Here is a 27,473-nt window from a genome sequence, read left to right as displayed (position 1 = left end):
GGCGCAGCAGCTGCAAACCTGGCCTCACCCCGCTGCTGCTGCTCCCGCTCTGCACCCCGCATGCCAAGCCAGGGTGCCTGGGCCCCCAGAGGTTGTGGGGCAAGAGCAGAGCAAGGCTGGCCTGGCCTCCTCGTGGCGGTGATCCGGTAGATCTTGATCTAGTTCTGCCTTCAGAGGCCAGGCTGGCGGCAGAGGGGCTTCGCTCTTGCTTGTCAGCTGGGCCTATATCGGGGGAGAAGTGGGCTTTCTAGCACTGCTCTGGCCTCCTTTTCCTTTGGCTGGTGATCCTGCAGCGAAGGAGCCTGGAGGGACGATGAGCCCCTGGGAGACGCTCCGCTCGGCTTCTGAGGTTGCTGAATGGGATTTTGCTGCCAAAGCCCCACTGTGGGTCCTTCAGGGCAGCTTCTACTGGGGTCAGATTAGAGGGGGGGCCTTGCCCCACTCCCATTGGAGCCCCTGCGGTGGGCAAGCCATGCCTAGGGCCCTCCGCCACTGGTGCCCGGCCATTCTGCCATGGGTGGCAGAAGAGTCAGGCTCCCTCCCTCTTCCTTGCCCACCGGGGCCCAGCCTGACAGCCCAGGCCCAGGCCACCAGGCGGGCAGGGGGCCAGGGACCTGGGGAGGACGGGGGCGCTGCTGCAGCCAGGCTGATGGCGAAGCAGCTCTCGGACCGCAGTTTGATGGGATCCGGAAACTCTAAGCCTGGCTCTGACTTAGTTCGTGTGGGGACTTGGATACCCAGAATTCCCCAGCAGAGTTCGCTGAATTCTGGGCCCTGAAGCCCAGGCCCACCAGAAAGTCCCCAAGGGTGAGGAGCACGCCACTGTCGCATAGTCTCCCTGAATTGTCAGAGGATGAGGAGGGCCCTTTAAGCTTTTCCTGTCAATCCACACACACACAGACACACATACACACATCATCATTATTAAGAGTTTACAGGTTTTGGGAGCTTCTTCGCTTAATCGATAATAAATAAAAAAAAGCCCCACTGCCAGATTTCAAGGCAGTTGTGGGTGGGGGAGCCTCGATGTCGCTCAAATGCATCTGGTTTCTTCTAGTCCATCAATGCAGCTGAAATAATTCACCCTCAACAGCCCCTCCAGGTGACCAGGAGGGAGCGACTGTCTGCCGCTTGGCTCTGCGGTGGGAAAAAGAAGGAAAGAAACAGATCGCCAGCTGCTTCCCCTCTGATTGCCATCTTCCTCTGGATTAGAGACGGGCCAACATCCTACCCAACAATCCTTCCTGAAAATAGGCCTGCTCTTTATTCCAACCCCCCCCCACCCCGACTCAGGGTGACAGCAAAGAAGCCCCCCCCCCAAAAAAAAACCAGGAGCAGGAAAAACAGAACTGAGGTAATTTGGTGCCAGGAGCCCCCCCTCCCATCCCCCACGGGGAGGCCTGGCAGCAAGGGGTCAGCAGCCTGGCCTGGTCTCTGGGGCCAGCTGAGTCCATCCCGGTCCGGTCTGAATGCCTGCCGTGCCCCCGGAAAGGTGGCTCTGGCTCTTGGCTGCCCCCTCCACTCTGGGGAGAGGGACGGCCCAGAGAGGGAGGGCAAAGCCACCGAGGGACAGAGGCTTCGTACCTTGTAAATCATCCAGCAATGCAGCGTATTTGCCCTGCAGCTCAGAGAGGGGATGTGGCCCCCATTTCTGGATGTGCTCAAGAACCACAGGATGTCCCGTCTTCTGCTGGAGATGCTCGAATCTGGGTCCCTGCCTTGAACGTGCGAAGGCCTCCAGCCCCCTTCCAGCTCCTGAGATCCTGGGGTTTCAGGTTCTAGTCGGACAGCTCCCCTGCATCCCCCCTGCCGTGCTGGGGTTCTCAGCGGTGTTCCCCGTAGCCCTGGGTGCAGACTTGATCCGGTCAAACCCACCTTCAATCCCCAAAGGTGGACCTGACATGATTCTCTCTGTTCAAGACTAAAAGCTGGCCAGGCTGGTCAGTTAGTGGCGGAGAAAGGATCCTGGCGAGACCCCCTGGAAGTCCCAAACCCACAGGGGCTCCCTGGGCAGGACTCGGTGGGGAAGGCTGGTTTGCATCACCCACTAAACTAGGCTAAAGCAGGGTTGAGCGCTTTGTGCTTCAGCATCCACTGAACTTTCATGCTGTGGGTTGCCAAGATAGTCCTGCAGGAATAGTCCTGAACCGTTAAGTTGCTTGCTTGCTTGCTGGCTTGCTTACTGATTTAGAGCTACGTGGCTTCCCTTCTGGCCAAAGTGACTGTTTGCAGACCTCAGAGATTATCTCTATAAACCGTTATCTCTGAGGTCTGCAAACAGTCACTACATCCTGGTCTGGATTCTGGCTTAATATAAATGTGACTTTAGTTATCAGATAGCATTGAAAAAGCAGCTGAAATTGCTCCTCAGTGCAGGCCACAGGCAGGTCCCCTTGGGGCCTTATTGTAACCTGTCTAGCGAAGGTGGAGGAGGAGGAGGTTGCTGGCTCTGGGCCAGAAGCCTGGAGCTGATTACCTGAAGTGATTGAAGACACCTTGTCTCCCGGAGAACAAATAAGCGGTTCTCTTTTTCAGTCATGTTATTTGAATTATGTCTGTTATGCCTGGAATCCCAGTGCCTCTTTAGCTCTTCAGAGGTTCTTCTTCCCCTGAAAATGACAAATTGGCTATGTAAACAATTTTAATGAAACCTTATTTGCAAGAGGATGTGTCTGATCATTTCCTTTGCGCCATTTTCTATGCACACAGCATCTGCTGATTCAAAAAACTGGTGCATTCAAAAATAGCTAGTGATATGATAATGAGATCTGCTAGTATCCATCCAGCTGGGATTTCTTTTTTAAAAAGAAGCATTTCTCATTCTGTCAACCTGGGATTGAGATGATCCCAAAATGTAGTATTTTTCATCCGTAGCTTTCACTTGTACTCTTTAGCAATCATTATTACTACAATAAAATGAAAATAGTAAACAAATTCTCCTGCTCAGGTTATTGAATGCAAGAAAAGCCACATTGCTATCCCAGTGGGTTTCAGACTGAGCGTATGTTAGAAGACGGGTGGACTTTGACACAGGGATCCATTTGTGGCCTCCAAGGGAAAGGCCTTGGGCGCAATACAAGTGGACTCCGGGAAGCCCTGGAGACAAAGTGGATGACTGCCTACGTCTTGGTAAGATAGAACCGTGGGATAGTCAGGATCATCACCAGGTGTCTGACCAGCTGCATCCCGTTTGTAGTTCTCAGTGGAACTCGGTATACACGGAGGGAATAGAATAGAATAACAGAGTCGGGAGGGGCCTCGGAGGCCTTCTAGTCCATCCAAGTAAGCAGGGGGGGGTACTCCGTTTTAGGCCCAGTACTCCCCAATATTGTCACGAATGATTTATATGAGGGAAGATCTTCATCAAATTTGCAGATGACACCAAGCTGGCAGGGACTTTGTAGAAAATGCAGGAAGTGTCAGGACCTGCCCCAGGGGGTCTCTCAGGAAGGCAAAACTCTTCACTCCATTGAGTTGAATCCAAGGAACTTCGACTGCAAGGGAGGGCTTGCAGTAAAGCCAGGCAGAATCTGGAAAAGCCCATGCAAAGCACAAACCCAACCCCACTGACCAGTCCCCGTGGCCAGCCAATGAGATGCCTTTGCAAGATGGTTTTGAGAGCACTGAGGCGCTAGGCAGATAGCCGTTCTCTCTCAGGGCATGGGCGGCCTTGAAACCAGGCTGGAACCGGCGGGAGGAAGTCCGCTGCGTCTCCGAAGATAATCCCCCTCCCTAATTCCCAAACAGTTACAGCAAAAGCATACAAAAAATGCCAGCAAGCCATCCTCCCCCCTCCTCCTTCCAACAGAACGACAGGCTCTATGTTGAGCAGTTGCGGGACTGAGGTATGTTGCGCAGAGGGGAGGCCTGAAGGTGACGTGTTAACAACCTCCCCGTGTTTGAGAGGCTGTCACAGAGAATAGGGGGCTGACCTATTCTCTGACACCCCTGAAGGCAGGTCAAGGAGTAACGGATGGGAGACTCTGGCAAGAGTGCAGAGAAGAGCAACCAGGAGGATTAGGGGGCTAGAGGCTAAAACGTATGAAGTCCAGTTGGGGGGGACTGGGAATGTCTAGTCTACTGCAAAGAGGGACTAGGGGAGACCTGAGGATAGCAGCATTCCAGAAGGTGAGGAGGGACTGCCACAATGATGAGGAGGGCAAACTATTTCTCGAAGCACCGGTAGGTAAGACAAGATCCAATGGATGGAAACTGATCAAGGAGAGAAGCAACCTAGAACGAAGAAGAAAATCCCTGACAGTGTTAAATTAATTAAGAACAGTTAATCAACTTACCTCCAGAGGCTGTGGATACTCCATCACTGAAGGTTTTCAAGAAGAGACGGGACAACCACTTGCCCAGGATGGCATCGTCTCCTGCTTGAGAAGAGGGTTGGACTAGGAGACCTCCAAGGTCCCTTGCAACCCTGTTATCTGTATTCAGTGGATGAGTGAGTCTCTGGTAGAAAAATAAACACGGCCTCACATGCTGTGGGAAGGGATCCGATGACAGGTTTGAAGTCAATGTAAGAGAGCTCTTCTCAAACTAGGCTTGCGGTTCAGTGCAACGCCTGCATTGAAGCAGCCCAACCATTCTGCTACCCTGAGGGCCTATTATGGGTTGTAGCAAAGCAGGAACACCCACTCCATGTGCCCAGAAAGGGGAGGGGATTCTACTGCATCTTTATATAAGCACAGCGTTGATTTCCCTGATTTCTTTGTGTTCTGATCACACCTATTGACTTATTTGCTTTCCTGAAACAATATTGACTTCCAAATGCTTCCCTCACTTTGATTATGCTTGTGAACCACTTTGGTTTGAAAACAAAACAGAGTGGCACATTTTCTGTGGAAATCAAAATGCTCCCTGGCTGCACACAACTCTGCTGCCCTGCACTTCTCCCCTAGAAAACACATGCGTGCGTACGTGTGTGTGTGTGTGTGTGTGTGTGTGTGTGTGTGTGAGAGAGAGAGAGAGAGAGAGAGAGAGAGAGAGAGAGAGAGAGATTTCCAGGGACTTTCAGGCACTTGTAGAAAGAAGCAGGACACTCAGAGGCAATGAAAATTAGCATTGAGCCTCTTCATGCTCGAGGGGAAAGGACAAACTGAATAGGGAACAACAAGCTTGTACTCCAAAATAGTCTCTCTCTCCCTCTCCCTCCCGCTGTAAGACAATCAATTCTGCAACAGGGACCCCAGGGGAGAGCCCTCATTAGTATTAATGAGAACTTGCCATCCCTCCGGAAGGACAGGAGGGGCTGTGCAAATGAAACAATCTTGAAATAATAGGAACAAAGTGACTTAAGAAGCAAAGTTGAGCAAAAGAGATGGTGACAAGCTGGGACAATATGTAAACATACACAGTAATATTTTGAATATGTGAGGAAATTTGTTCTGAGCAGTTGTCTTATCATTCTGCCTGCTGCCCGTCATCTCCTCACCACCTTCTCCCATTGCTAGACCAATTATTTCCTTGCCTTTCTTATTTCTTACATGTTGAAATAAGCTTTTAAAAATTATTTTTGGTATCTGTTCCTAGTTCATTCTTAGTCGTAGCTTTTCTGACTTCATCTTTGCAGATTCAGACTACTTGCTGGGATTCTATTTTAATAGTATATGTCTCTGTTTTTTTAGAAAATAGGATGCCATTTGACTGCCTCCTTTGCAATTTGAACTGTCTTGTGTAGAACTGTCATCACATTATTACACTGATGTTAGCATTCTTCACTATACTGATACTCACAACCTATTATATTTTTATTATGATTGTTATAATTCTTTTAACTTATGCCGACAGACCAGACCTATCATTAAGCAAAAAACACCATCTTCACAGGCCTGCTACTGTAGAGTGAATCACCCTCCATCTTCTCATCATATTTCAGATCAGAATTGGGGCTTTGAAATTTGGACTCCTGCAAGGAAGCCGAGGACTCAGACATGCTTTGGAAAGGAAGCAAAGGAGGGTTGTGTGGATGGATCAAGCGTTCCCTGCTGCTCCCTTCCTTCCCTTCATGGCCACAGCCTGGCAGGGCTGAATTATTAATGCAAGGCTGGTTTCACTCTTCTCTTTTCTCCAACTAAGCTAAAATGTTGACAAATGGCTCACTGAATTGTTACATATTTAATGTCATTATTTTTAGATGTAGGCATGCTGCATTGTAAATTGGAACGGATCCCTTCTTATTTATAAGCAGAAGTAAGTAGCGGAATTTCTTCTTAAGAGAAGAGGGCAATAGAATGAAATAATGACAGAAATTTTTACCCTAACAAATTTTATTAAGCAACATCGCATGAGGCTATAAACGGTGGTTGCCAATTTAACAAAAAGAAAGCAGTTGGGGATCAATGAAATGCAGCCTTTAGCAAAGGACCTCTTGCTGCAGCCTCTGTCCAATTATCCCTGCAGGAAGTTTCCAGAGGCCAGAAACCTGCCAGAAAGACACCCGGACAAAACTCTCCAGGAGCCAAAGGGAGCTGGGCTACATGCAATGCAGCACTGGGGGGGAGGAGGAAGGGGGGTGCCTCAGCAGCCAGCAGCTCCTCCCTCGGCCCTTGCTCCTCCCTCCCTCCCTCCCTCCCCCACCAGCCTCTGGCTCCTCCTGCCTTGATGCAGGGGCTCTGAGGCAGGAGAGTGGGAAGATAAGTGAGGGAGCAGGTGGCCAGGAGGAGCCATGGCTTCTGAGCCTGTCCCCTCCCTCCCCTAAGGGGGGCTTAGTTTATCAGCAAGCTTCCCTCGCTTAGAGCTGCAGATGGACAGAATAGTCTTCCTCCGTGTTAAAGGTTGGTCAACGTGGATTGCTTTTCTACTGAGCATTTCTGAAGCTGCTCAGCCCATTTGGAAGTTTTTTTGTGGACTCACTGCATCCAAAATATCTGGCTGACCGATGGAAACTCTCATTCACCCAGGCCCTGGTTGTCCCAAAGGTGCTTTTGGGGCATCCTTCAAGGACCCTCTGAAAGGATGCAAATGACCAGCTGTCTGCAAAGAATAGAAATCTTTCCATTCTCCACTCTCCAGTCAGAGCCGAAGAAGCTTTTTGGATGAGAAGCGAAACGTCTTCAAAGGCAAAACACGAACATCCAGTTGCCTCCTGAAATAAAGTATCTTTGGGACTGGCTGACCAGGAATAACGGAGAAGCCTTCGTCCGTGCGTCCATTGGCCCATCTTTGCACTCGAGTGATGCATCCCTTCAGTCTCATCTCTTGATCCAATCTAGTCGACCAGAGAGGATCTAAAAGGCATTTTTGCATCAGTCATTCATATCCTCTCTGGTCTATTAGAATCATAGAATCATAGGGCTGGAAGGGACCTCAGAGATCTTCTAGTCCAAACCCTGTCCAAGACAGGAGACCTTATTTCATCCTGGTTGGCCATTTTTTTTCTTGGACACCTCAAATGATGGAGCACCCACATCTCTGGGAAGCAGTCTGTTCCACCTGTTCTCGTGGTCAGAAAATCTCTCCTTACTTCTGGGCTGGATCTGCCTTTCATGAGCCTCCCCCTATTGCTTCCTGTCCTGCCCACCTGCTCTTCTCTGCGACAGCCCCTCCAGCACAGGAAGAGACTATCCTGACGTGCCTAATTCCCTTCATTGTTCCTCATCTGGCTTGGCCTCCAGACCCATCACTCTTGGCTTCCTTGCTCTTCTCTGCAGGCCTTCCAGAGTCTCGACCTCTTCTTTTGCATCACGGTGACCAGAACTCACCCGCGTACTATGGAGGGGCGCTACGCTCCCTTCCGGTTCTAGGATCCTGGCTGGGCAACTGGGGGTGGGGTGGTCTGATTATCTCAGGGTAGAGAGGCAAAGCCCGTGAAGTGAAGATTCCCCCCCCCCCCCAAGAATAGTTATTTATCATGATAATCTTTTAAAGAGAGGTGCTTGAGCTTCCCTCACACAAAGAATAAGCCACTTTCACGCTGAACTATCTGCATTTTATACTCCTCTGCTTTTTTTCCTCTAGCTGGAAAGCAATTTAGATTTTATTTCTTTGTAAACAGTTTTTCTAGGATCAAAATTTTATTCAGTATTCTTGGGCAAGCATTAAAATCTCCATTACAATATTATTCTAATTTTTACTGGCAAGATATCTTTTTGCCATTCTTCCTAAAGGGATTTCTGTTATTATGCCATACATTAGAACACCCCAAACTCAAGAAAACCTCAGTTATAAGGATTTGACTCACAAAATATAACACATGTGGGTAGGTGAACTGCTCTGATGGGAATGTTTTATTTTGGCCCATCAACATTTCACAAACAATTGTAGCATCCAAAACTAGAACAGGATACAGGTAACCTTTCTTGTTATTTTTTTCATTTCAAAGCAAAAGCTACAATTTTGAACATGACTACCTTGAGGCAATTTAAGTAAAAAATATGTAGCACACATGAAGTGCTCCCCAGGCCTGCGCAACCTACACAAGGAAGAAATGACATACACAATGACATACAGCAAACAACCCATTGTCTCTCTCCTCAACAATCCTCTCCATTTCCCAGTCTGGTCCAAAGACGGAATGCACTGCTTGGCTCCCCCCCGGCCTAAATTATTTCACACCGATATAGAAAGCCTCAGGATGGACATGCCTGATGTGCTGCCAGTCGCACAAGCAGGACGCATTGCACTGAATGGTGGGGACTTCACAGGGTGCCTCTGCAGGCCCATCCTTTGGGGCTGGTGGGGACTGGCACACCGTCAGCCCCAGGGAAGGACCAGGAGAGGCCCCCTTCCATCCTCCGGAGTGGGCCCGCCGGGAGCAACTGCTGAGAAGTGGTTGGCTTTGGCCCAACAGGGAACCTCTTACATTCTGTCATGCAGCAGTCCAAGCATCCTGGTGTCAATGGCTTGCTTGAAAGCTTGCTTTGGTTGTTTGCTTATTAATGAGTCTACCCAACTTCAGATGACTCTGGGCAGCGTCCCCTTTAGAAGCAAGTACGACAGAAAGACAGAAAGAGATCACGGACACTCCCGAGGGAACAAAAACCCGTTGAAAGAGCTTCCAAGGAGGGGGTTCAGCAGCCACCCCCTCCTGGGGGAAGAGCCAGGTTGTCAAAGAGTTCTGGAACATTAATAGGGCGGGAGCCATATCAAACTGGAGGATGATATTATTCCAGAGGATAGGTGCTCTGATAGAAAAGACACACACTGTTTAACTGAAGGGACCTGGACTGGACTCTCTGCCAAATTTTACCTAGTGGGCAGAAATGATAAAAGATAGGTCGTTATAAATAACCAGGCCTTATGCCATGCATGGCTTGTAACCAGCATCTTAAACTGAGCCCGCAATCAACACCAGCAATCAGCACAGCTCACAGAAGAGTGGAGTTTCATGCACACCCCTCGCCATACCTCCATGTTCTGGACCAGTGGCTGATCTTCAGGGCAGAGTGCATTGGAGAAGACACCAAATTGTGCATCAGTCTGAAATGGGGATGTGCCGCCTTTCCCAAGACTACCGCTCAAAAGCCCCCAGGACCAGGGGCTCCAAAAATTCATAGCCACTCAGGATTGAGCCTGAACTTCTCTTCACCATCAAGATCTATGTAGCTTCCAGAGGTTGGGATTGGTCTGGAAGCTTCAACTTGAATAGCCCACAGTTGAGATGTATAGTTGGGTATCCCAATCATCCTGATGGTGCCAGATCCCAAGCTGAGGAATAATCTCATCCAGCAGATTCATCTGCAAGAGTGAAAAGCGTTGAGCCCTGAAGCACCTCACAAATGTCTTACCACTTAACACCAACTGAAATCACTCCAGGAGATAGTGGGGTAACCAATGTAACACGGTGGCACCTTCTTCCAAGACCTGCAGCCAATCTGGAAGAACTGTGTGAATAACACTCTCAAAAGTTGCTGGGAGATAAAGAAACACAAGAAATGGATACACAGCCCAGCTCTGCCCAAGGACGTCAACAACTCTCTGGCCAGTATTGTGGTTTGGGCTTAATCGTTTTCTCTTATTGCGTCTTTGCAAGAGGACCTCGATGCAGACACAATGGGCAAAGTGATGTTCCGTGACGTTGATCTTTTGCCTTTTGTGGAAATACCACAGGAGTTTTTGGACAACTATTGTGCCCAGCTTTGTGTCTGTGGAAAACTGGGTTGTACCATTTTTCAGGAGAGTTAGCAATTGCCTCATAGCTGCTGTGTGGTTGCATAACATAGTACACAATGGAAAATATTCTGCCACACAAGAGTTTTGTTATAAGGGCATTGTTGGTGGATGCAGACACACATATGTTCAGAGTTAGATGGCAGATAACTGAACCTCTGACTCTAGTCTGTAGTCTCATTAGAGAAGAGTTTTCGCACTGGCTTGGGCAAGTGTTCATCCCATCCTCTTCTATGTAGTAGAGCTAATGTTGTGCTATTTATCCCTTTTGCAAGCAGGAGCTGCAGCAGCGCTCTAGTCGTGGTGAGATGGGTCCCTCCTGCAGCCTCAACATTTCTCCCTATTTGGAGAAGCCCTCGTGATGGCTCATGCTGAAACGTGCCTGCTAGATTTTCATCCACAACTGATTCTATCCTGTTAAATTATTTTATCGCATTTTTATTACCACATAGCTTTTCTAAAATGCTATTTGGTTCCATCTTATTAGAGCCAGCATCTATTCATCTCTGTCACATGAGCCTGGCACTAAAACTGGCTCTGCATTACAATCACACATTCATTTTGGTCCTTTGCCAGCTGCTCAAGCTGTATATGATGCAAAAAGACGCCATTCGTGATGCTTTCAGGTAGACAGGAGGCAGCCCCCGCCCGCCCCCACCCCCTCTGCTTTGCTAGTCATGGGATGCGCAAACTTCGAGGATCCTGTTGGAGATTCTGGAACATCCCAGATGATGCTTTGGGTGGGTGGCTGTAGGGCTGCTACGCCTGGATTAATCTTTTCCCATGAAAGAAGAAGAACATTTTCTTGCTAATTATAGAAAATATAGAGTTGAGCCTTTCTTCCTGTGGTTTTCTACATTGAATGATTCTAATGTTTTCATAGAGGGGACTAAGCACTAAGAAAGACCAAATCTTATGGTAACAGCGGAGATCCTCAAACAGAATGACTCCCCCTCGCTTGAGGCGGTCAAGGACCTCTCCAACCCTGGTAAAAAAACAGCCACGAATGGATGGAAGAAAAATGATCCTGCAAGTATACCAAGGAAAGTAACTGAAAGTCCACTAAAGGAACAAAATAGTATTAAAAATATTATAAATTCAAAGGTTCTGTTGTAGAAATGGATTTTGAATTGAGTTCCAAGAAGAATTAATGTTTATACTCCAACTTCGTATACTTTTACATTAACGCCTCTCCAAAAAAACCTCAAATATGTTTGATTCCTATTTGCTGCTTCCCCAATGGCAGCTTGACAGAGAGGAGATGATGACCAGGTGAGCCCTGGCCAGAGATCCGGGATGGAGGGAGGAGGAAAGGCCGGGCAGAAGGAAGGCCCAGGGGCAGCCCCAGGAGGGGCCTCTTCATTGGGGGGGGGGGGCGGCTTCACCAGGGGCATGGAAACGGTGTCACGGTGTGGCTACATCATGCGGTTGCTCAGGGAAGCGTGTTGGAGTAGAAGCTCAGGCTCTCCGAGATGGTTTTTGTGTCACTGCGGGAAGAGCCGTTGGAGGTCAGGTCGGCTGAGGGGCGCCTGGGTTTGCTGCCCTCCTCCGGTTCCTCCTCTGGGTGGCCGAGGACCGAAGAGACCGTGGTCTCCATCCGGCTGCTCTTGCACAGGCTGCTCTGGACGTGCAGGGACCTGGCTGACTTCATTTCCAGGCCTTCGTATGGGCTGGCGTTGATGAACGGGCACCACCGGAAAGCCCGCTTGAAGCCCGCCCGGAACCTGAAAAGGCAGAGCAGCCGCATGAGGAGGGGAGCCTCCCCTCGGCTCCCAGGGCCACAGGAACAGCTGCGCTGGCCAGGAGCCCCAGGGCCGGAGCAGCTCAAGGGTCCTCTGCACTAATGTCTATCGTTCTTTCCCTGCTAAGGGGAAAAGGGGAATTCTCTGCGCTGCTAAAAACAGAGCCCATTTTGCATAAATCGTGTTCATCTGTATGTTTTTCCTGTAATTTTATCTACTCTGCATCCTAGGTTAAGGGGGCTGGGGGTGGGGGGATGCTCCCTCGTGGCAGTATCAGGCTTTGAGGCGGCTCGTAGGCGGCAGCCTCTCTCTCTCCTGACTGCCCTCCTCACACTTTCCATTCACAGTGTTGTGCAAGAGCCGCAATCCCGCAAAGGTGGGGTGCCAGAGAGGAATCTGGACATGGAGCTGCTGCTTCCTTCACACAATCCTGCCTCCCCATTTCAACTCACGCAGCTTTGTGTTGAAAAGTGTGGCGTCTTCGGAGGAGGACTGCCAATCCCACTCTTTTGCCCAGTTTTCCCCAATCTCAGGCAAGCCTTTTTTCTTTAGAGAAGTAGCCAAGGGCACCAGGTGCAGGGAAGGCGAAAAGCAGACTCCTCGTGTTTAGACCGGGCCAAGGTTCCAAAGACTCTGCTTGGCCAGTATACCAACCTCCCAACCTTTTGCAGGCAGCCCATTCAGGGTTCAAAGCTCTGGCGACTGGCCTGAGTGGCTTCATTCGGCCCCGACCGACAGGGGAGCAGGCCCAGTTTGGCTCTGTCCCTCAGCAGAAGAAGAAGGCCTTACCTGTCATTGAGGCAACAGTAGATAATCGGGTTGTACATGGTGGAACTCATGGCCAGCCACAGGATCGCCAAGTACACCTGCTGGATGTATTTTTCGGAGAACATTTCGACCTTGAAGAGTTGCAGGAGGAAGTAGACGTGGTAAGGCAGCCAGCAAATGGCGAAGGTGCAAACCACCATGATCATCATCTTGACCACCTGCCAAAGGAGGAAGAGGAGGGGAAAACCACCAAGTCTGAGCTTCAACAGGGAGTCCGGCTGAGGAGAGAAGTGGGGCTGCTCCCACAGAGGCCCCTGGGGGCTCACAGGGCAGCCCTGCCAGGCAAGTGGCTGCTTTGGGGCCCTGACTTGGGCCTTCCCCTAATGGAAACAGCAGGCCAGCTGTGGGAAGATGGCCAGGCAGTGAGGCCACAGGGTTGTGGTGACCCTTTGGCGTCTTCCTTTTGCCCTTCGAAGAAGCCGAGAGCTCCTTCAGTTCAGAGCATTGGGGGCATTGCGTTTATCCAGTCCTTTGGGAGAAGAAGCTCTGTGGCCAAATGGGAGCTAGAAGAGGTGAACATTGGATGTTCCTAATTCAATGACCTGCTGGGGGATGGGAATGGAGAAGCGAAGCTCTTTGGGATGCCGCTCGGCTACCATTCCCAGCCTCCATTATCCTTAGCCCTGCTCTCTGGCACTAGCGGTGCTGCCTGGGGGGCTCCCCCACTCTTGGGAGGAAGGAAGGAAGGAAGGAAGGAAGGAAGGAAGGAAGGAAGGAAGGAAGGAAGGAAGCAAGCCACCTCCAATGGCTCCAATGAGGGGCTGGCCAGAGATCTTGGCCACCTGCTTCTACCTCTGCCTGTGCAGTTCACCTTTGGACCCTGAGCCAACTGCCCTCTGTAGCGGGGCTTTCCTTTCTGGTTGAGCTTCTTCTGATGGAGCTTACCTTGCGCTTGGCAGACACCTGTTCGTGGTAGCGGTCCGAAGAATCCCCTGGTATCCCACTAGCCCAGAGGGTGATGCCCACCATAATATAGGCATAGCCTATCACTACAAGGGGTAAGACATAGGCTAGGACGGTCATGCAGACCTGGTACCTGGAATAAACGAGACACAAGTCAAGAGCCTGGCAATGAAAGAGGGGTTCCCCCCTGCCAACCCCCCCCCCCACGTCCGAGCATCCATTTTATTCTTGATATAAATGCGGCTGCTACTTAGAACATCCCTGCAACGTCATGCCACAGGTATGAGAGTGTAACTTGGGCTGCTCTTAGAGGAAGAGGCCTTCAGGCTGATGATGGATGTAGCAGGCAATAGCCCACCTCTAAGGCTCTCAGCCCCTCCCCAAGGCAGGCCACATGCCCTCAACTCTACCCAGATTTTCCCCACAGGGACTGGCAGCCCGTCTGATCTCAGGAGCCCTGAGTTAGAAAGGAAATCCCACCTCTCAGCCCCCTCCCCGCAAAGCCAGTGATCAAGCGAAGTCTGTGGAGTGAAGCCAGCCCTTCCGAGAGCAGAGCAAAGCCCTCCCTCGGCTGCTGGCCCTGCTTCAGAGCGTGTGGCCAGGGGCAGCTGCACCCCCGCAGGGCTGCCCCATCACCTCCCTTCAAGCTTCCTTCAGAGACGAGGCCTTCTCCCTGGCCTCCTGCCTGGCTGAGTTTCCCCCCAGAGACCTACATTTCCTCCTCGGCCGATTTGACGAGGGCACAGAGCCCATCCAGGCCCCAAACCTCCGCTCTGCTACTGAGAAGCATGAACCTCCACTAGGGTAGGTGGGATGAAGGACACCCCCCCACCTTATCTTGGGCTGGGAGCGATTCGGCTGCTGGGGGTGAGGCAGGAGTAAGAGCTGGACCTTTTCCCAGCCAGGCAGCAGGTCCTCCTCAATTGCACCTTCAGCTCTTTCGATATGTCAAATGCTGAAATATGAGGTGTCACGTCGAGAATAGACCCTGACATCCCACCAGGCTCCCTTCCGAATTGGCCGCAGCAACGAAAGATGCCAGAAGTTACCCAGGGCCAAGCTGCCGGATGAGCCTGGACTTGGGACTGGAAGTGACCTGAATGGTGGCCAAGGCAACCACTGAATGTAGCTCCATGACTTGGAGACCAAGATTCAGCCAGGAAAGGAAGGGAGTGTTTGGCAGAGGGCCTAAGGTGCCTCCTTTTCCATCCCTGAGAAGTGATGACGGAAATACAGAACCAAACAAAAGTCACAATAGAATCATCAAATTGTCATGAGGCTGCAAAGATCATCTAATGATCCAACTTGCTGCAAATAGGTAGGAAAACTGATTAGAAGTGGCTGCCCAGCCTCGTCTTAGATGACCTACTCTCTCTAGAGGTAGCAATGGATCTTAAGAGAAGTTTTTACTTCTTTTTAAGTGAAATCTAGGCAGATGCAACTTATGCAGATTATTTGTAGTTCTGAAGTCTGTAGCAATGGAAATCATTCGTGGTCATCTTCTCTATATTTTTATGTATCCAAACTCTGATATCAGTTCTCCCGTGTTTTTCTCCAGACTGAATGCCCTTCAGCCTTTCTACAGCCGATTCACTAAATTCTTTATTTCATTTAGGCAATTTTCAGCAACTTCTCTAGAACCCAGAAAGAATGTATTATATAATACTTATTTAATTATTCATTGAATTTGTATTGCCTGATCCTCATCTAACATCATAAATGAAATATTTTAAAACATACAATAAGAAACAGAAATAAGGAATAAAAAGATAGCAAAATGATAGACACCAACCCAATGGGCGCCCATAAGAAGAGCCTCAGGTGCAACGCTTACATTCGGTTGAACTAGGAGGACAAAGGATCAGGAATCTCCAGGGTGGCCTTCACAATTCTGGGGGTTGAAAATCGAACCTATCTGGAGGCTGCCAGCTTGAGGGAACCCCGGGAAGATTATCCTGAAGAGTCAAAGGCAAGTAGGAGTCTCTTGCCTGTACAGTATAAATATTTATCTACTGATAACGGCAGAGTTCATTCCATTGGGAATCCCCAACAAAGGAATTAATCAGGGGACTTACGCCAGCCTTCCCTTCGAAGGCGGGGGGAGCACACGGGGAAAACACCCTGGGTCCAACGCCCTGCAGTGCTGCCGGTGCAGCTTCTTCTGCAGGGGGCCAAGAGGCTCTCGGATCCAGGAAATGTCCTGAGACGTTGGCTAAGAGTTGACCTGTGGCTGCAACAGCTGTGGGCCCCCTGGGCAGCCAGTGTTGGATAAAAACAACGTTACAGAGGATTTTCTTCCCAGCTCTATTGCCCCGCACACCTGCGCACACCTGCAAGTCTTGAGTTAGAGCTAAACCGAGTCCTTGTTGCATGTGTCATGCACTGAAGTGCCCCCAAAGGAAAACTAACTGTACATATTTTGTCTGCACTGTATTTTCTTATTATGAACATATAATCCAGGGCAAATGTCTCTATTGATCAGGACGGGTGGAGAAATAAATTGTTCTGCAGCTGCTTCATCTACATGTCAAATGCATTACAGAGGCCCCCGGGTGCATTTTTACAATATTGTTCTGTGGTTTTCCTTTTCTGGCTCCCAACCTTTTCCAGGTTCCAAACTCCCTCCCTTTGATTAATGCCAGGGGCTCTTCCTGAGCTGACCACCCAAAGGGAGGCGGAGAGAGAAAGGGCTGGTGGGGAGCAGGGAAGATTTCAGAAGAAAGTCCTGAAGGTTGGAAATAAAAAGGAAGGGGAAGCCATTTCATTTTATGAGGTTGAGATATCCCAGAAGCAAGTTCCCAGATACGGATAATGTTTTTTGCAATGGTTACTAGAAAGAAGGAGGGAGAACTAATTGTTTTATTTGCAACTATATGACTCACTGAAGTCACGCAGCACATCAAATGGTTCTGCGGGAATCAATTTGCCCACTTTTGGAGCCTTCGTGGCAAAGGGTCCCTAAACTCGAGGCCGAGAAATCTTTCTGATTTTAAAAAAAGAGTGAAAAAGGTTTAAAATATTGAAAGAAAAAATATAGGTAGTCTTGACTTACAGCCGTTCATTTAGTGACCATTTAAAGTTACAATGGCACTGAAAGAAGTGACTTAGGGCTGTTTCTCAGACTCCTGATCATTGCAACATCTCCATGGCCATGTGATTAAAATTCAGATGTTTGGCAGCTGACTCATTCTTATGACGGTTGCAGTGCCCTGGGTCATGTGATTCCCTTTTGTGACCTCTGACAAGGAAAGTCAATGGGGAGGCTGGATTCAGCCATGTTACTAACTTAACAAATGCAGTGGTTCACTTCACAGCTGCGGCAAGAAAGGTCGTAAAATGGGTCAAAATTCACTTAACTGCGTCACTTGGCAACAGAAACTGGGCTAAATTGTGATCGTAAGTTGAGGACCCCTTGTAACATGCTGTACCAAGAAGTTCTGTGAACTTGTGGAGGGAGACCCCGCAACACACGTCCCTTCAATCCACTGAACCACACGCCTTCCTTCTGGGAAAGTCCCTTCGAAACCTTTCTCCAAATCTACCGTGGACAATCGAGCATCATTGAGGACTCAACCCCACCACTGCTCCAGCCTTCACCTCAAGATGTTTTTGAGCAAGTTTCAAAACCCTCGAAGTCCATCCGGGAAGGAGTTTGGGTTTTACAGTACACCCCTCCATTGTGATTGTCCTGGTTCCTCCTCCACTTCCCAGTTCTCTAAGCTCACCTCCATCCACCGGGGCGTTTGTCCTCTGGCCCCGCCAGAGAATTCTTGAGAGTTATCTGATCAGCAGGAGAAACATGACAAATTCCAGCTGCGGTTGACTAGACTTCATTCCGTGGATCGGCCATCCTATTTTCAACTATTCCATATCGAAAGGAGCCGGGGAGCCTCAGGCCACACTGAGCTTGTGTTGTGTTCCATGTGGCTCTTTTCCATTTTTCATCAGGCCGACTTTGAAGGCATGCTTGAGTCAGAAGCTTTCAGGGCCTGATGCAAATGTACTTTTCACTCCTCTCTGGTTTATCGTTTCAGTGGAATGTCAAAATTCAATTTATTTCTTTTGGCATTTTTCATATTGTGATTACTTCATACAGAAAACCTTTCCACACAAGGAAGATATATTCCAGAGCAGAAAAGAATTGCTTAGAGGCAACTTAATAAAAATGACACTCACGGAACAAAATAAGAAAGGATCAAAATGGATAGAAAATGGTCTACAAGAAAGTGGTAACTAGGATTTTGAATATCATGAACTGCCTGGGTTAGAAGATCAACCCTGCCCACCAGGGGTGTCCATTATTTCAGCATTCCTGGCAACAGGCGGCCATCTGGTCTTGTTTAACCCCCCCTGCCCCACCCCCACCCCCAAATAAAAGAGAGACTATCACCTCCCTGGCAATCTGTTCCACTGGTGAGCAGCTCTTACCATGAAGGCATTTTTCCTGATGTGCAATAAAAATCTGCATCCTTCCTTCGGGAATAACTTTGAACCAACCTGCCCCATCTTCTGTACTTGAAGGGAGTTCTCTTCTCCAGTCTAAAGAGACCCAGTTCCTTTCAGATTGTTTGGATCAAGGTTGCTCACCTCTGGACCGATTACTCAAATATGGGGCTTAGAACTGGAGGCAATCTTCTTCAGCTTCATACAGAATAGAGAGGAGCAGTATCTTCTCTTGAACTTGACATTGTATGCATTTCTTGAATTAATTTAATAGCGTGGCCTTCTACAACTTGAAAATGTTACATTTTGAATGATTGAAGACTAGAAGTATCACGCAGGCTTCATCCCCTGATCTCCCCTGGACGTCTCTTGCCTTCCTTATCACTCAGAACATTTCACCTGCACCGGGTGCCCCTCAAAGCTCATTCTGTCCAGCAGCCCATGAGAACTTTAATTCCAGCCAAATAATTTGCCCAGGAGAAGAGAGCGAGAAGGAGAGGCGCTGGCTGCAGTCTGGAGGGGAATGGGAACTCGCTCCAGAAGAAGAGGAAAGCCTGAGAGAGAAGCCAGGAGCCCTGACTCTCCCGGCTGTGAAGGGGAAACGGAGCAGAAGCCCCGCCAGCACGTCAAGATTCACCCCTCAAGCAGCGTGTTAGTATTTCTTGCCATCTCTTTCCTGACCTGGCCTGCCTCAAAGGGCCGACACCCACCGAGTTCTTACCACAACCAACTTGGAAGAACCGGTGGGGTCCCCTCTTCACTCCTCTTTATCTGCAACCACCTCTCTTCCAGTGGAGGTCAATCATCAGGAACCAATTTTAAACTTGCTTGGCATAAACACATGTCCACCATCCAACAAAACTTAAAAATAAAATACAAATTAATAAAATATAAAAATAATAAATCAGTGAATGAAGAAGGAAAAAAACCCCCAAAGGGCAGGCTTGATTGACTTTTCTGCCCTCTGTTGTTGTCTACATTTCTATGTTTAATGAGGTCAATACGCTTGTATTCATGATAACTGAAGCAGGTAACAATCCTGAACTTCTAGGTATGACCAAATTAATCCCCAGAATGTTTTTGTTTTTTTTAGGAAATCTGAATTCAGGAAAGAAAACGTGGCACCCAAGTGCCACCAACCGGGATCAGTGGAAGAGTGACAGATAAGTCTGATTTCTCTATGGGTCCTTTGGCCTGTAGCTCTCTCAGTCCTGAACAGTTCACCAACATTATTTTGCTTTTTCCCACAACCACCCCAGTTCTTCAATTGTAAATTCATTCTAGTTCTCAATTATTTGAGCTTTGTTTCTATTTAATTCCTTTCTATATTATAAATACTGTTATCATGAGACAGGCAGCTGCTATATGTTTGATTAATCAATCAATAGAAAAGAAAAATAAGCAGAAACCTCTGTAATAAAACAATAACTCCTCAGATTTGTAGGTGTTTAACTGCCCGGTGATACTTTCTTGGCCAAATATGGTGTTTGAAGCTGAGAGGGTGACTATCCCCTTGTCTGCTGCAATGAAGGAAAGGCAGCCAAGACCTCATCCGACCCAGGGTAGCAACGTTCAGAGGCTGCACAGGGAGGCCAGGAAAGCAGAAGGGGCTGAGATTCTGGCTCCTCTGGAATAATGAGCGCACTCTTGGAAGAAGAGAACCCCCGCCCGCCCCAACGCGGCTGCCTTCCCACCTCTGGCAACGGTAACTGCAAGGCCCAACTCACGTGATGGCAGAGGCCTGGGTCTGATTCTGCGGCCAGTCGACAAAGCAAACCACTCGCTCAGGCAGCTCCTCAGTGGTGGCATAGTAACCTTGAGGGAAGGAAAGGAGCGAAGCCAAGAGCCATATAACACAGATGACAACCTTGGTGGCTCCAGCGGACAGCCTTGGTTGCAGAGGATGGATAATGGCCATGTACCTTTGAGAGAGAGAGAGACAGAGACAGAGAGAGGCTTAAAATCTAGGAAGAGAATATTACACAACCACTAGAGAGAGAAGTTGGCATCCACCGGCAGCCACGGGACTCCTCTTCAAAGGTGCAGGGGAGGCTTCTTCATTCTCCAGCCAGTTGAGACCCCTGGATGCCCAGCCCACCTCCAGTCTGCTGCTTCGTCCTTCCCACCTGCAATTGGCAGGAAGCCACGTGCCCTAAACCTCGGGGTGGGGGGGATGGAGGGCGAGCAGACGGACGGTGGGCCCTTACCTGGAGGGCGTCCGGCTGCCATGCAGCTTTGATTGTGATCGATAGTTTTCGGGGCTACAAGTCCAGTCCCACCCAACCTCATTTCCAACATGAGAAGCCTCCTACAATTATGCACAACACCACAATTGCTCTTTGTTTTGCAGTCTCCCTCCCCCCCCCGCATTCTCTTATTTATTGATTTTCCCAGGTGTTGGTTCAAAGGGTTGGTTATTACCTACAAACCCCACACGGCATGGGGCCAGGTTACCTACGGAACCCTCTTTGTCCCATCAAATTAGCCCATCCCACCTGGTCATTCAGGGAGGGCACTGGGCAGAGCCATCAGTCCAAGAATTTCAACTGGGGGAGGGGGAAGAGGGCATTCTCTGCTGCTGCCCCCACATTGCCCCACGCCCACTGCCCAGAAGCGGGGAGAGCCCCCTCTTTCCTGGCCCTCCACAAAGGTCTCAAAACCTGGCTCTGCAATCTTGCTTGGGGGGCACAGAAGACCATGCAAAAGCGGGCCTGGCCGGTCCCAAGAGTACCTCCCCCCCACCCGCCGTATTAACCAATGCTAAATGCCCATCTTGGATTTGGTTTTAATCCTTTTGAAATGCTATGTTTTCATAAGGCTTAACCTTAATTTTAATAAGTTAATATTCATTTTACACATTGTTTATATATTGATTACACTGTACACAAAAGATGCATGCAGAGGGATCCCATATCCTGAGGCAGGAAAGCACTGGGAATCTTAGAGAGAAATGTAATGGGCTATTTGTGACTAAATGGATTATTCATAACCCCTTGTTGACAACAATTAATTGCAAATATATTTTGCCACGAAGCCACCAAGAATATTTGTTCATGATTTATGATTCCCAGTAGACTGAGCATCATGGTATGATTTCAGTGCTTCATTTTGCATAGGAGATTTTTGCTCAAGAGGCTGTGAAGGAAGAATTAAACCTGGAGGGGTGTGTGTGTGTGTGTGCGTGTGTAGATGCCATGCTTCCCCTCCCTTCCCATGCAGGTCTACTCAGAAGGAAGCCCCCTGGGGATCAGTGGCATTCATTGGCACATAAGGATGTGCATGAAACTTGGCCTTTCTTGTATGTGTGATCTTTGATAGAAATGATTTGGCTTTTTTACTGGACTTCTATGGCCAGCTCTCTCATACAACGACTCTAGGAGGCTCCCACCTATCAAAAAGTAGGAAGGATAAAAATACAGGTAGTTCTTGACTTACAACCACCCAGCCCAGAATCTTCACCTTGCGACTGATTTTGAGCTGTAGAGGTGAGGAATGAAAGGCGTGAGCAGATCTGGCAAGTTCTTTCACTTTTTTCCCCTCCCCCGTTTTCTATAATTCCTTGCCTGATTAGTAGCTCTGGAGAATTCAAAGGAAGGTACCCCTTTTCATGCCATTTGGGGAAGAGGGAATAAAAGGGATCCCCAGCGATTAATTTCCTATTGTACAGACTGAGAAAGGGGCTGACTCCCCCGGCCAGTGGATGCTTTCTATCCCACTTGGTTTCTTCCTGCACGATGATATGAGTAACGTTTACTCCTTGTGTTGCTCCTGCGGCAATGACTCTCCCGCTCCACTGCAGCCCTGTCCAGCACAAGGCATCCTAACGGGTGTTAGAGAGCTGTGTCTTTCCAACTGTTATTTCAATTTACTTATTGGTTTGATTGTTATGCTTTTAACCGGGCCTCTCCCTCTCCCAGGGCTGAAGCAGCTTCTGGTGCCGTGGTTACTCCAAGGCGGTGGAGCCTCTTTCCACGCTGCTGACTGATTAATAGTTCAAAATGCTGATACTTGAACAAACGGAAGGCTGGTGTGGGTTCAAATGCGGAGGAAACACTCCGCACTTCAGTAATCTCACTTCGGCAGCAAGGAACGCCAGTCTCACGATCGGCTTCTCAATAGTCTACAGTTGCGTACAGGCATTTTGCCCGTTTATTTCACCCGTTTTGCTTTTGACTTCGTCCGCTCTGCTTTTTCTAGCTGTGGAGAGATGAGGGCCCAGCACCTGATGTGTGAACACCCCTTTGTCTGCTCTTAAATTCTCCAGACTCAAACTAACTCCTGCTGAAAATCCTAAGGACTAGGATTTTAGGTTTCAAAAGCAAATTCCGAAAGGTTTGCTTGTTTCAAAAGCAACTGGGTCTGTCCTCCAGGAGCCCCACCGGACTCCCTGGCGCTCCCTCCCTCCCTCCGTCCTCACCACAACAGCCGCTCTCGCCTGTGAGCCTAGCCGGGCTGCAGGTGCAGGGAGCGAAGTCTCTGTGGGACCTTTGGGGTCCCGAGGATTCCGGCAGCCGTCCGGCTCCCAACCAGCTTTGGGGAGGCTTGGTGGAGGCTGGGAAAGTGAGCTACCCCTCTCCTTTGCCTGGCTGCCACCCGGGAAGAAGGCTGCTTTCTTCCTGGATGGGTGGGAAAACTGTCCCTCGTCCAAAATTCGTTCAGGGGAGACAGAAGGCAGCCCTTTTGCTCCTGCCCGGATCTCCTTGTCTCAGGCAAGCTGGGGGCCCAGCACTGAGGCTTTGAAACGGCTTGGCGGCACCACGGAGGGAGGGAGAGAAGTCAAGCAGGCGCTCCTCCTCCAGGGCTGCCCCGTTGACTGTTGACTATGTCAATGCCTTGGTGCCCTCTGCTGCCCCGGGGGGGCTTGTGAATGGGCTTCGGGGGGGTGGGGGGAGAGGTTTGCTTCCCCTAGTTTGTGAACATGGCGTCTGAATCTGAGGATGGCCTCTCTATCTGGCCAGGAGGAAAGCTCTTTGTGGGTTTCGAAGGGTTTGAACACCCCCTCCCTCCCCCCTCCCCATTTTCCCCCCCTTTCTCGGGGAAGGGTTTCCTTCGTGGAGGTTGTTTTGGGTGCTGAAACCCACGATTGATCGATCGATCATTGTATAAAATGAAAAGCATTCCCTCTTGCAGAATGGTAGCAGTACAGGAAGCGTCTGCCCTGAACTACCACAGCAGAAGTGGAAAACGTTTTACTTCCCCCTTGACTGCCTTGAAACCTTCCACCCTAAAAAGCAAGGCAGCTGCAGGGAAGGGAAGGGAAGGGAAGGGAGGCCACAGGGCTTTTCTCTAAACAAGAGGGATGTCTAGACGATGGTTGCTTTCCTGGGCTGTGGGCTGCTTTCACCCGCCACATGCCGGTCCCTCCCAGTTAGAAGGCCGGGGGTGGCAGGGAGCTCCCTGCGGGCTTCACCCACCACTAATGTGGATGTCAGAGCTGCAGTTCTTCCTCTGCCTGGCTGTTATTGCTCGGCTGTGATGAATGCTTTTCATTCCATGCGAGGAGGAGGAGGGAGAGCTTCTGCCTGCTGTAGGCTCCTAATGGCCACGCCGTGGAAGGCTCCCCTTCTGCCGATGATGATGCTCCAAGTCTTTAGGGGTTTGCAATAAGGCAAAGTGTGGCCTTCCTGTTATTTTTATCTGCTTTGGTTGACTCTAGGCTTTCCTTTGCTTCTGAGCCTTGGCCCCTGAGGTGAAGCCAGAGGGGCCCTCGAGGGCCTTTTGCCAATGCTGGAGACCGAGGAATTCTGTAACAGGCTTTCAGCTGGGACTTCTGAGCCAACCTGCCCAGGCCTTGGGTGCAGCTCCTCTCCTCTCTTCCCCCTTCCCTTCCCTTCCCCCTTCCCTTCCCTCCAGTTCGGGAGAAAAAGGGCCTGACTCTGACGGAAGAGGCGAAAAACAGCGCGAGGCACCGAATGTGCGCGAGTTTCTGCCCCTCAGCCAAGCCGCCTCCCGAGGGTGTCGGGAGACCCGCGTTGGTTTGGCTTCCGCAGCGCTGCTGAGGTGCAAACTCCGGCGGGCATTTGAAGGGCTCCGGGGCGGGAGCAGAGAGCGGCCCATTGGGAGCCCCGGTTGGGAGACGGAGTCCGGGGAGGGCTACCTGGGGCCAGGACAGGGGCGGGGGGCGGCTTTCCCAAGGGGCCCAGGCCAGTTGCAGCTCCACACGCAGCGGAGGCCGCCGCCGCCGCCGCCCTCGCGGGAAGCCTTCAGCGCCTTCGGGACGGGCGGCCGCCGTGGCTCGGCAGCGGCCGTCTGAGCCCCGGGTACCAAGGAGCGGCGCCCGCTCCGCCGCCGCCGCCCTCCTCCCGCTCCAGGTTCGCCTGGGGAAAAGGCTGGACGGGCGGCGGCAATTTCCCGGGAAAGCCCGCCCGGCCCCCTGCCCGCCTCCCTCGAGCCAGCCGCGCCCGCCCCACTCCCCTCCCGGCTCACCTGTCGGCGGCGATGGCCGTCATGGAGTAGATGCTGGCCAGGACGGCGGCCACCGGGAAGAAGTTCTGGAAGCGGCAGTAGGCCGGCCCGTAGTACCAGACGTTGTGCACGGCGTAGGTGAAGTTGACCAGCGTGTTGAAGGCGGCCATGGCGGCCTCGGCGAAGGCCAGGTTGACCAGGAAATAGTTGGTGACGGTGCGCATCCGCCGGTGGGCCAGCACCACCCACATCACCACCAGGTTGCCCACCACCGACACCAGCACCACCAGCGCGTACGCGGCCGACCACAGCGCGACCTGCCAGCCCGGCTGCACGAAGGGGTTGCCCGCCGAGCCGTTGCCCGCCGCGGCGCTCGCCTCCATCCCCGCCGCCCGAGAAGAGCCGCCCCGGCCCGCCAAGCAACGGCTCCCGCGCCCGTCGGGCTTGGAGCCGCCTTCCGCCCCGGCTGCCTCGGGATCCCGCCCCCGCCGCCGCCGCCGCCGCCGCCGCCCGGAGCGCCCGCCTGGCTTGCCCCAGCCCGCCGGCTTTTTATAGCCCGGCGGCGGCGCGGCGGCGGCGGCGGCGCGTCAAGGAAGGTGGGCAGTGACGGCGGCGTGCAGGCAGCGGACCCGCTCCCCGCCGCGCCTTCCCGCCGGCCCCGCCTGCCGCCTCGCGTGGAACCGGACGGGCCGGGCCGCCCCCGCGTCCCCGGGCCGCCCTCTGCTGCGCGGCTGGGCTCCGCCGGCGAAGGCTCCGCGCTCGGAAGTTTCTTGCGACAGTCAGGCAGGAGCGGCCTTCCCGGGCTGCGAGCTGCCTCCAGCCCCGGGTGCCTCGCCTTCCCTCCCGCCGCGGCTCCTGGGTCGACTCCTCTGGGGAGCCCCGGTGAACAGGCGGCTTTGGCTGGACAGAAGTGGACGCAGCAGCGCCTGGCCAAACCGTCCCATTTTGTTCAACTTCCCCAGCCTGAAGGCTTCCAGGTGCCTCTTTCAGGATAATAAAACTAAAGCCGAGCTTTCCTTCAGGTCTGCCGTGCACCGGAGCAACGTAAAGGGGGAAGAAAGGCTAAGTCAAAACGCCTCTAGAGCCAGCAATCCTAAATGAGCTAGGAAGCCATAAAGACTATTTGAACTTGCCATTAAACGGTCCCCTATAAACCAAATCCCTCCCTTGGCATCCACTCAGGGCAACTCCAAACAAGTCTAGGGCGACCTCGAAGAAAGCGGAGTGAACAGGCATCTTCCAGAGGCGTCTCGTCTCAGGGCTAAAGGCTCCCTGGAAGAAGAAGTCGGTCCAAGCCACCAGGGAGAGAGGGTGGTTCAGATCTCCACAGGAAGCTTTAAGACCATTTTGTAATACTTGGGTAAGGCCATGTTGGACTGCAGACAATAAGACCAAGATAAGAAAGCCATCGATGGTACGTCAAGTCAGAGAACAAGCCTCCCTAGAAGGAGTGCGCCCCAAAAACTCAATAAAGCTTTCATGCAAACGTCTGCAACCTGCCCTTGAAAAGCTGGACTCCCTCCTCAGCCAACTTGTGGGGGCAGCAGTGAAAAACCTGTCCTGACATGAGCCCTCCCGCTAGTCCAAGATGGTTTTCTTTCACCTGTTTTTAGGTTGACTTCTACAGGATTCTACTTAAGGTTCCTTGGCCCTTTAAAAAAGTGAGAAACAACCCTACCCCACAGAGGGATTCATGGACATTCAAGCAGGCCCAGCAAAGATCCAGAGTCTTTGGAAGCTGCAAGTCAGGTCACCTTGTGACCAAGGATTCAGAGCAAAATATGGAATAGCAGAATTGGAGGGGACATTGGAGATCTTCTAGTCCAACCCCTTGCTCAAGCAGGACACCTTAAACCATTCCAGACAAAGGCTGTCCAACGTCTTGAAAGCCTCCAGTGACAAGAGCACCCACAACTTGTGGAGGCAAGCTGTTCCACTCATCAATGGTTTTCTCTGTCAAGGAATTCCTCCTGCACAGGTACAGAATGGGGGCTCCCTGACTCAACGGTAGTGACTGCGGGAGAGTCTAGGCGCCCAACTGGACCACCGCTTAAATCTAAGCCAGCAATGGGCTACAACTGCCCCACCAGCCAAGGCAGTCCCAGGCTGCATCAAGTGAGGAAGAGCATCAACACCACGAGAAGTGATGGGATTCCTTCACGTTCCCCTGGGGAGAGCCCCCGTGGGACTCTGTGTCCTCCAGTGCTGGCCGCCACCACCACACAAGAAGGAAGTGGAGACGCTAGAAAGAAAGTGGAGAAGAGCCACAAAGACAGGGACAGTCTGTGGGCTGCATGGTGTGATGAACGTCATGCCTAGAGGCCGTTGAAGAGGATGGGGCGGGGGGCATGACCACTCTCCTTCCAGCACTTGAGGGGCTGCCACTGAGAAGAAGGGACCGGCTTATTCTCTAAAGCACAAGAGAGCAGGAAAGAAGCAATGGGCGGACACTTGTCAAAGAGAGATGCAGCCTAGAATCAAAAAGAAACTCTCTGACAATCAGGGGAACAGCCCACCTCCCAGCGTTCTGGGTGCTGCATCCCTGAAAGTTTTTACAACTAAACTGGGCCGCTATTTGACCAGACTAGTATAATGACTTCTGCCTTGAGCAAGGGGTTGGACTAGAGGACCTCCAAGGTCCCTTCCAACCCTCTGATTCTGTGTCCTGTGAAGACAGCAGTTTGGAATCTAGAGAGGGAAGAAATCCTTTCGTGACTAACCATGCAGTAAACATATTGGATGCCTCACATTCCCCTGCCTGAAAGTCACATACGTCGGTCCGTCTTGAGAACAAAAAGGCACCACTCGCTTGTTTAAAGGCTTCCATAGGATTGGCAGATGCTTCAAAGCCTGAGGTCTACCAATGGGGAAGTAATCTTCTGGGAGAACAGAGGAAATTTCTTTGCAACTATTTTTGAAATCATCCCTGAAAATGTCATGTTTTCATCAAGCTAGTTGGCTTAAAGAAGGAAGCAAAGCCCGTGCATTTTCCATCCACATTTGACCCCAGAAGAGGACGGAAATCTAAGCTGCTTC

At 50.9% G+C, this 27,473-nt stretch overlaps 1 protein-coding gene across 4 annotated transcripts; it reads right to left on the bottom strand.

Annotated features, from left to right (window-relative positions):
* Positions 1-6,259: 6,259 nt before the first annotated feature.
* On the bottom strand, positions 6,260-25,676 carry LOC113445804 (substance-P receptor-like). 4 transcript variants are annotated; one of them, XM_087938778.1, is made up of 5 exons: positions 24,459-25,676; positions 19,760-19,954; positions 13,572-13,722; positions 12,648-12,844; positions 6,260-7,235 (listed from the first exon to the last, which is right to left on the bottom strand). In XM_087938778.1, exons 1-5 carry the CDS (start codon positions 24,818-24,820, stop codon positions 7,217-7,219), a joined length of 924 nt encoding a protein of 307 aa, XP_087794904.1. In that variant the 5' UTR covers positions 24,821-25,676; the 3' UTR covers positions 6,260-7,216. The 4 variants fall into 4 exon arrangements, with proteins under 4 accessions (XP_087794904.1, XP_087794905.1, XP_026570940.1 ...); XM_087938779.1 differs by having other exon boundaries at positions 6,260-9,684; positions 24,459-25,675; XM_026715155.2 differs by lacking the exon at positions 6,260-7,235 and adding an exon at positions 10,964-11,840 and having other exon boundaries at positions 24,459-25,665.
* Between the last annotated feature and the right edge of the window lie 1,797 nt (positions 25,677-27,473).

The sequence above is a fragment of the Pseudonaja textilis genome, chromosome 9, assembly GCF_049901715.1.
Source record: "Pseudonaja textilis isolate UNSWEBS1 chromosome 9, rPseTex1.2, whole genome shotgun sequence".
Classification (NCBI taxonomy): Eukaryota; Metazoa; Chordata; class Lepidosauria; order Squamata; family Elapidae; genus Pseudonaja; species Pseudonaja textilis.
This window is presented reverse-complemented; position numbering and strand designations above follow the sequence as displayed.

Coding starts and splice junctions, on each gene's coding strand:
- LOC113445804 (XM_026715155.2), bottom strand. CDS start 24,820: ATGGAGGCGAGCGCCGCGGCGGGCAACGGCTCGGCGGGCAACCCCTTC. Junction 19,955..24,458: donor ACGGCCATCGCCGCCGACAG/GTGAGCCGGGAG, acceptor TCTCTCTCAAAG/GTACATGGCCATTATCCATC. Junction 12,845..13,571: donor AGGTGTCTGCCAAGCGCAAG/GTAAGCTCCATC, acceptor CTCCTTTGGCAG/GTGGTCAAGATGATGATCAT.